General features: G+C 40.2%; 2 protein-coding genes across 3 annotated transcripts in view; one reads left to right on the top strand and one right to left on the bottom strand.

Moving 5' to 3' along the window:
- The window catches only part of LOC108700312, a 782,191-nt gene that overhangs the window by 115,090 nt on the left and 657,922 nt on the right, over nucleotides 1-9,179 (top strand). The window lies entirely within an intron of this gene.
- Nucleotides 1-9,179, bottom strand: part of tmem87a.S (transmembrane protein 87A S homeolog) — a 30,242-nt gene that overhangs the window by 349 nt on the left and 20,714 nt on the right. For both annotated transcript variants that reach the window (XM_018233396.2, XM_018233397.2), the window contains exons 13-20: nucleotides 7,878-7,986; nucleotides 7,419-7,477; nucleotides 6,402-6,505; nucleotides 5,267-5,340; nucleotides 4,789-4,850; nucleotides 4,403-4,455; nucleotides 1,754-1,784; nucleotides 1-391 (exon numbers count right to left, since the gene is read on the bottom strand). The exon at nucleotides 1-391 is cut by the window's left edge and continues 349 nt beyond it. In XM_018233396.2, the coding sequence (XP_018088885.1) occupies nucleotides 350-391; nucleotides 1,754-1,784; nucleotides 4,403-4,455; nucleotides 4,789-4,850; nucleotides 5,267-5,340; nucleotides 6,402-6,505; nucleotides 7,419-7,477; nucleotides 7,878-7,986 (534 nt within the window). In that variant the 3' untranslated portion in view covers nucleotides 1-349. The remainder of the gene's footprint in view (nucleotides 392-1,753; nucleotides 1,785-4,402; nucleotides 4,456-4,788; nucleotides 4,851-5,266; nucleotides 5,341-6,401; nucleotides 6,506-7,418; nucleotides 7,478-7,877; nucleotides 7,987-9,179) is intronic.

The following is a 9,179-nucleotide window of genomic DNA, read 5'->3' as shown; positions in this document are numbered from 1 at the left end:
GCGTAATATTAAATGATGCGTATAATCCTAAGGTGCAGGAAAAGTCGCAGTGCTGGGAGCAATGCATTCCAGCTCCTGCGGCATTAAAGGGATTAAGAAGAGTTTGGTAGAAGAAATCCTATTTATAACATTAGCGACAATGGCTGACAATGTGTCTAGACATAGAGGAACTGGGTCATGTTCTTTGACTTTAAGAAAGAGCCCAATTGATGGAATCATTTAGGAGCGTTAAGATTTCACGCCACTCCTTTGCAATGAAAGGGGCCCCGTATCTGAAATGCTTTGTATGTTGCATTGCTCCTCCGCACAGGCAGAGTCCACCAGATTTGTTGACCTTTTAACCATCTCTTCATTCCATCTTGGACCTTTCAAAGTGCGTTATCATTCTCTCCTAAAAACAAAGTTAAAATCAATGAAAACTGATGGGAACACATCATTATCACTAAGAAAGGCACAATCTTGGTTTTGTAGAACGGCTCTGGTTATATGTTAAAGGAGAAGAAAAGGCTAAAATGAAGTAAGCTTTATCAGAAAGATCTATATAAATAAACCAGTAAACCCTGCTGCTCTGAGTCCTCTGTCAAAAGAAATGGCATTTATTTCCTTCTATTGTGTACTCATGGGCTTCTGTATCAGTCTTCCTGTTTTCAGCTTAAACCTCCAGGGCACGGGCTTGAGCATGCTCAGTTTGCTCATCTCTCCCTCCCCTCCTCTCTGCTGTAATCTGATCCCAGAGCTATGAGTGAGCAGGTAGAGACTCAGGCAGGAAGTGATGTCCCACCAAGCTAACATGGCAGCTGCTATCCTAAACTAACAGAGACAGCTTCTAGAGCGGTTTACTCAGGTATGGTAAAGCATTCTGCAGAATAAATATAGCGTTATAGCTTGCACTATTGTGGCTAATCTATTGGCAATAAACTGCTTCAGGAACTTTCCTTCTCCTTTAAAGAACTTACAGGGATCTCCACCAAAAACTATTGTATAATAGTATCTTATACTATTGTGTAATAAAAGAAAATGGAATTCCAAGCAGCTTTCCAATATATATTAAATAAACATTTTTCAATGGTTGTACCGTTATTTGTTTCAGAAGCAGGTGTAAAGGCAGAAACCATGTAGCAGACGCCAGTTCTACTTCTATTACAGGTAGGGATGCACCAAATCCACTATTTTGGATTCGGCTGAACCCCCAAATCCTTCGCAAAATATTCTTGCCGAATACCAAACCGAATCCGAATTTGCATATGCAAATTAAGGGTGGGAAGTTGAAAACATTTTTTACGTCCTTGTTTTGTGACAAAAAGTCACACGATTTCCCTTCCAGTCCCTAATTTGCATATGCAAATTAGGATTCAGATTCAATTCAACCAGGTAGAAGGATTCGGCCGAATCTGAATCCTGCTGGAAAAGGCTGAATCCTGAACTGAATCCTGAATTCGGGGCATCCCTAACTACAGGCCTTTTAATTGTAATTAATACACTATACATTGCAAAATTACCTTGAATTACATTTTATTATGCAAAAAAAAAAAAAAACAACAAAAAAAAAAAAAACGAGTTGTTGGGTGAGATGATCCCTACAAAGTTCCATATAAAAATGAAGGACATTTTATATGACTTCTTGCCTTCCTGGTTCCCATTGAGGCTGGGTCACATCAGCTAAAGGGCCTCGGACTCAAGGAATGAACCGGACTTGCACGGTTATAAGATATGCCAAGTAGCTACGACAAATGCTATGACAAATAATACTGACCTCATCTGAATCCAGCAACGCAGGGAGAGCTCTGGAATAAAAGAATAAGAAACAGTGAGTGGATAGAATGGCTTCTTTATATAGAAAACAAAATGTAATACAAAATATAAAATTATGGAGATGGTCACAGGGATTTCATTTCCTTACAGTTGCAGATATAATGCAGCTAATTCATTTTCTAAAACCATATAATATGCAATGACTAAGTTTGGGAGTATGTATGAGTATGTATGTATGAGGTTTAAAGACTAATGGCTGACAAACTGTCAATCACATGTGCCAGATTACCACACATGTTTAATACATTACTTAACCATGGGAAAATGACCTCTATCTCATATGCATATTGGACCTGCTACACTCCTGTACCTCCTTTCAGCTGCTTCATCTATAGGTACAAGTATGGGACCTGTTATCTGGAGACCCGTTTATCCAAAAAGCTCCAAATTACTGAAAGGCCATCTCCCATAGACTCCATTTTATACAAATAATCCAAATATCTAAAAATTATTTCCTTTTCCTCTGTAATAATAAAACAGTACATTGTACTTGATCCAAACTTGAAAGACCAGTAAAATATTTTTTTTAAAAAAAATTTGTTTCTTAATAACGAAAAAAACAAATCTTCGTACCTTAAGTCTACTAGAAGACTGTGTAATAAACCCATTAGGCTGCTTTTGCTTCCAATAAGAACTAATTTAAAAAAAATTGTTTGTATTTAACGGAAAAAAAACCCACCAAGATTTAACTTTAAATTCGCAAAGTAATATTAAGAAATAACTTAGGTTCTCCGCTTCAGAAACAGCGGCAGGGCGACGATCTATCGCGCGACGCTCGATTTCTCCTTCCTGCCTTCTATAGGAGATAGCAAGGGAGGAGAAATCGAGTGCCGCACGATGGATCGTCACACTGTCGCCGTTTCTGAAGAGGAGCGCAAGCAGAGAATCGGTAAGTTATTTCTTAATAAAGACTTTGTGAATTTAAAGTTAAATGTGTCTTGGTGTTTTTTTTCTGGTTAAGTGCAAACAAATTTTTTAATATGAATTCTTATTGGAAGCAAAAGCAGCCTATTGGCTTTATTTACACGATCTTCTAGTAGACTTAAGGTACCCAGAAATAATAAAAAAAGCAAAGTTTTAATGGCTCTATAGAGGAACACGTATAATTTGGGTGGGTGGTGCAGACACTATGGGTCATTCTTTCCTTTTTCACATAAGGTATAAAGACCCAAAGTAAAGATCCATTACCCCGAAAACACCAGGTCCCATACCTGTATGCCTCACACTTAGGGGGTTATTTACCAATTTTTTTCACTTTTAACACCATTTTTTCAGAGGAATTTTTCGATGCTGTCCCACTACAAAAGTACTCCATCTCAAACCTGCCAAAATCACGTATACCGTATATACTCGAGTATAAGCCGTCCCGAGTATAAGCCGAGGTACCTAATTTTACCTCCAAACTGGGAAAGCTTATTGACTCGAGTATAAGCCGAGGGTGAGAAATGCAGCAGCTTCTGGTAAGTTTAAATCAAAAAATTTAAGGTTTCTGCTCCCATTGGAGGTGCCGGCGTCTCGTTTTTGGATGCCGGCGACCATTCTTGGATGCCGGCGACTATTCTTGGAGACTATTCTTGGACGCCGGCGACTATTCTTGGGCGCCGGCGACTATTCTAAGACGCCGGCAACCGTTTTTGCGCTTGACCCGAGTATAAGCCGAGGTAGAGTTTTTCAGCATATTTTGGGGGCTGAAAAACTCGGCTTATACTCGAGTATATACGGTAAGTCAATGGCAGATGTCCCGTTTGCAACTGAAAGATATCATGATCTGCCCTGGGTTTCATAATAATAATCTGAAGATCTTGTGTTTTTCGGTGATAATGGTTGAAAAAGTTGGAGTTAGAGCGACAAAACCGAAAAAAACTTACAATTCTGATTTTTTTTTACTATTTTATCGAGTCTTTTCAGAAAATTTGATAAATACGGTAAAAAAGGCCGTGAATTTGGTTGGAGTGGTTTTAACAAAATAAAGAGAAAATTTCGAGGTTTGATAATTAACTCCCCTAGCATCGATTCTCTATGCCTAACTTTAAGCTATAATGAAAACAGGGCTCACACTCAAGTATGGAAAAATCCACAGCAATTCCTGCCACATACTTACTTAATATAATTTATAATTCAATTCTATATGTGTGATTCTGGGTAGGACATAGGATGAAATTAAACTTTCTAATAGTGACTTATGCATCAGCAAGAGATTTGCTTTTGCTCAATTTCAAGGATCAGTCTGGCACCTCCTAAGTTTACATTGACTATCCCAGAGGGAGACAGTAAATATCTTGCAACAGGCAAGAAAACGTACTTTGAATAAATTTATATCCTATCATGTCTGGGTTGATGGAGGCACAGCTATGGCACTGCAAGGCAACGTACTGTATAAATAGCTCTGAACAGAAGGCTAGAGTATGGATACCAACAAAGTACTCTGTACAGCAAATATTTCTAAATTAACAATGCACTTTGCTTTTTATTATCCTAATGTTTTAAAAGTCCTTACTGTACAAAAATGTATTTAGGCCTGAAAATTATATTTCTGCCTTGGGAATACATTGCATTATCCCATAAGCATTCTCTGAGGATATATACTTACACGTCTGTCACAGAAGATGGGATGTTCTCCTCTACCCATTTCAGATCATCCTCCTGCCAGAAATATTACATTAGAGATCACCAAGTAACATAGAAAGAGGAGTGCATGGCCCACTAAACATCATTATTATACAGTTGTACAGTAACTGATCATTGAGCATTTAGTATGCCATATACTTGGCCCACTAAGTGTGCATAAAAGTGCTTTAGTAGTCTATAGGTCAAAATCTGATTTGGCTTGATTTTAGGGTAAAATACATCAGCAGTGACGTCCCAAACACCAACTTCACCCTAAAAGTGAAATGTTCAGGATGGAGGAAGACACTCACTGGGTCAGCTCTGGTTTAGGGTAGATAAACACTCACTTTATGAACTATTTATACTCACAGTTTTGGACACTTTTGCATTTCCATTTGTTTCCTGCTTTGAGTTTCTCATTTTCATTCCCTCTGCAACAAGAAAGAAAATATGACCTTCTGCCTAAAATCAATGAAGGGTAACATCATAAAGCACAGAAGCTGTGCAAGGATTCGGGGTCGGGGCTGCAGTTGCTTTCTGGAATATCACTTATATCACTAAGGGCTATAGCACTTTAATGTCCACTTCTAAGAACCAAACATTAAAGCCCTGGGGTGGGGAAATAAATCACCATAGAAGGCTTCCCATTACTGGCATAAAAATGCAGGCAGCAGCTAGACATTGGCTGAGAGTTGCTCAGGTCGATATTCACTGCAGTTCAATTTAAAGTGATCAAACGACAATTCCCTGTGTGCCATAACCTATGCTGCTGCTGGGAGAGTGATCTAGCCAGAATACAGCGGGTGGGGTATGGGACTAATTAAGTGGTTGCTGATATGTTTCATACCAAAGCTTTCTTTCAACATTGGCTCCTTCTGCTCATCATCCTCATCTTCTTCAGTGAGCGGAGAGAAGGCAAATCTACCAAAAGGCCACATAAACATCCCAATTAATGATATGGAAATATTCTACTCCAGAGGAACATACCATTTCAGAAGAACAGCACACTTTGTAAAGGGCTACAACTAAATGTTTTCTTTGTATTTTCCAATGTGAATGTATAATAGTTTTCTTGTTGCTTATCTTCCCTATATTCTATAAGGCTGAGATCGGACTGGCTATTTTCTATTGGCATTTAAATATTGCAACATGAGTAAATCGGTCTACACTGTGTGAATGGGAGTCCATCCTTCCTCCTTTCCTTCTCTCTCCCTCTTCTTCCTCCACCTCTCTTCTCGCAGTCTCTCCCTCTATTCTTCCTCTTCCCCCTGGAGCCTCCTGAGGCTGTGGTTCTTTTCTATTCTTGTTATATATGCTCATTAAAGGGGAAGGAAACCTAGTTGGCGCAAAAACCCTCCCCCCTCCCGTGTGTTGCCCACCCTCCCTCCTCCCCCCTGGCCTACCCGTCCCGCTGGCCAAATGCCCCTAAATTGTTACTTACCCTTCTGCGCAGGTCCAGTCCAGGGAGTTCACAGACGACATCTTCTTCCACGCGATCTTCTTCCTGCTTTGACCGGCGCATGCGCAGTAGGAGCATTTCGCCGGTACGATCTACTGCGCATGCACCAAAAGTACTTCGTGACTTTTGGCGCATGCACAGTAGATCCGTACCGGCGAAATGCTCCTACTGCGCATGCACCAAAACGCCGTTCAAAGCAGGAAGAAGATCGCGTGGAAGAAGATGGTGCCTGTGAACTCCCTGGACTGGACCTGCGCAGAAGGGTAAGTAACAAGTTAGGGGCATTTGCCCAGCGGGACGGGTAGGCCAGGGGGGAGGAGGGAGGGTGGGCAACACACGGGAGGGGGGGGAGGGTTTTTGCGCCAACTACGTTTCCTTCCCCTTTAAAAAAAGCAATACATCTCTAAAAATCAGACTACTGCAACAAATGTCACCACACACACTGTGAAAACCCACCTATGGCTGCACCGATACATAATCATCCATGGATGCCTATCCCAACATTAGTTATAACCATACATACCTCTGGTTATTTGCAGATGGCCTCCATAGGATCATGATTACAAATAAAATCATTGAAAAGAGCAACCGCCAGATGGCATCATCCACCCACAGCTCTTGCCAGTCCTGCCATATTAAAAAAAAGGTCATATCTTAATGTAATGTAATCTTTTTTTTTTAGACTGAAAATTACAGAACTTTGTGTTTCTATATAGATCAATGCAAAAATAAAAAGTTTGAAAGCTTAGCTCCCGGGGTATGGCCCAAGAGATATGGGGCAAATTTACTGGCGTAACTCCGCTAGCGAAGGAGATAGACTCTAGCGCTACTTCACACTCTTACGCCAGACGAAGTTTCGCTCTGGCAAAAGAACGTTACTTTGCAAATTCACTAAGATGCGGATTTTACTGAACTTCACCTTTTCCGCCAGACTTGCCTTCGCCAGCTCAGACCAGGCGAAGTGAAATGGAGTGTATAAGACTTTTTTAGTTGAAAAATGTTCTAAGTCCCAAAAAATGCCGGCGTCTTTTCAGTTTTTCAGGGTGATAGGCTGCAAAAGTCCGTTAATTTTTTTTTTTTTTTTTTTTGGGGTATCCGGGTTCCCCCTACATTTCCTAACATATGGCACATAAACTATACACTGGCCACATGTGTGGGGCATTATAACAACTCTATTTTATTTTTTTAAGGTTCCCTGGACTTGTGTAATGTAATGTATTTGCTGCATCGTATATGTGCTTTGTACTTTCACTTCCCACCGTATCCAACGCTAGTGCAAATTCGCTTTGCTTGCTGAAGTAACGCTACGCAACTTCACCAGCATTCAGCGCCCTGGACGGAACTTTGCATTTTAGTGAATTATCATTGTCCTGACGGATTTGCGCCTGTCGGTGTTTTGCGATGTGGGCGAAGCGGACTCTGGCGAATTTTTGGCGCTCCGTAAATTTGCCCCATAATGTCAGCACAGCTCCACTAGCTCAACAGTAGTGTGCAGAGTTCATTGTACAGCAACAGATCAGCATTTATCCTTAATACTCACCGACTGACAATCCACCAAACGGAACTTCATAGTTATCCAGACTATAAATATAATTGATGCTTCAAGAAAAAAGACACATACTTAAACACTGTTTTGCTACAGGGCAGATTAACATCAGTCATTGTCTCTATATCATATCAATGAATCCTTCCTCAAATACAGCCCCTAAAACACTTGGAACAAGAGGCGTAGAATATTTCACTTAAAATATTCTATTCCAATAACCTGTATAAAGCCATTTAAACATTACATATATTTCTATGCCGTTGTATATGCACTCCTATGTGCTACGCAATATGTTGACGCTATATAAATACGTTAATAATAATAATGTGTGTCGAGTAATACAAATAATTATTTAGACCTAATCAGACTCCCATGAATCCATGCATGGAAAGCTACAGTTATCCAATATAATAAAACATTTAGAGTAATTCCCTGTTGTGTGGTTGAACTTACCTACTACAGCCAAGATGAGGGTGTTGGTGAAGTGTCTGTACAAAGACAATTTGACCACGTTTCTTCTTAGCCTCAGCAGTTTCATGGTTTGTGTCAAGCTTATGAAGATGTGCGAACACGTTAAGGAATTCACATATAAGTAGGGCAGAACAAGATTTTTTTTTTTTATAGTTGCGAATATTAACTTTCCTTTTAAACAGATTTGGGATTGGTAAAGGTTGTTCGATCTAATTTAAAGAATTTCAACTCTAAAAAGAAGAAACCTAGATACACACAATAGTCTGCACTAGAACTAGAACAAAGCAAGAGAAATAAGAGCATTAAGGGCAGAGATACATGCGATGATTCGTGGAGATTTAGTCACCCGGCGACAAATCGTCTCTTCTTAGGGCGACTAATCTCCCCGAACTGCCTCCCCGACAGCTAGAATCTAAATCGCCGGCGGGGTGGCACTCGGAGCGCTTCGTTTTCCGAAGTCGTCTCACGAGGAAACTTCAGATGACTTCGGAAAATCAATTGCTCCGGGTGCCACCCCCTCCGCGATTTCGATTTTAGCCGGCGAGAAGGCTTTTCGGGGAGATTAGTCACCCGAAGAATAGGAGATTCGTTGGCCGGTGACTAAATCTCGCCAAATCTTCACATGTGTCTCTGCCCTTACTGTAGTGTTGCCCAGTATGTACTTATATACTCTGTCCTTGAGTGATCAGGTCATCAGTATTGTTTTTTCCAGCTTCCAATACATTTAGGAACTCATATTACAGATTGTGTACTTACCTTGTGGTATGGTGTCTAATTTATGCACTAAACAAAAAACACTAACAAACACAAACTCTAGTTACATACTTCTAAAAGTTTTATAATCTTGGAAGACCCACAAAGCATAAAGAGTGATTTAAGAACAGGCAGCCCATTGTTTCGAGCTCTAGAGAAGGTGCTACAGGGAAACAAGCATTACTTTATTGCTTTTGTCTTGCTTGATGCCCAACCTCATTGCAGGAAGGCTTCAGTACCCACATGCATCTGTGGCAGAGGGTGTTGGTTTATCATGTTTCCCTGTTATACATTCTCTTTAAAGCCTGGCTATTTTTAAAGGGAAACTATTGCGAAAATAAAAAAGGAAATATAAGCTTCCTCGAACTAAATTAAGAAATTTCTAAATACAATCAATTGAAAATTCTGCATTGTTTTTGAAATAATCACTATTCCTCTCTCAGCATCTGTTTCTGTTCATTCAGAAGTTGGGTGTCAGATGAATGATCCAATATATCTTTTAGGGGGGGGGGCTCCCTTTCCTAGCAGATG

Source organism: Xenopus laevis, chromosome 8S, assembly GCF_017654675.1.
Source record: "Xenopus laevis strain J_2021 chromosome 8S, Xenopus_laevis_v10.1, whole genome shotgun sequence".
In the NCBI taxonomy this organism is placed as follows: domain Eukaryota; kingdom Metazoa; phylum Chordata; class Amphibia; order Anura; family Pipidae; genus Xenopus; species Xenopus laevis.
This window is presented reverse-complemented; position numbering and strand designations above follow the sequence as displayed.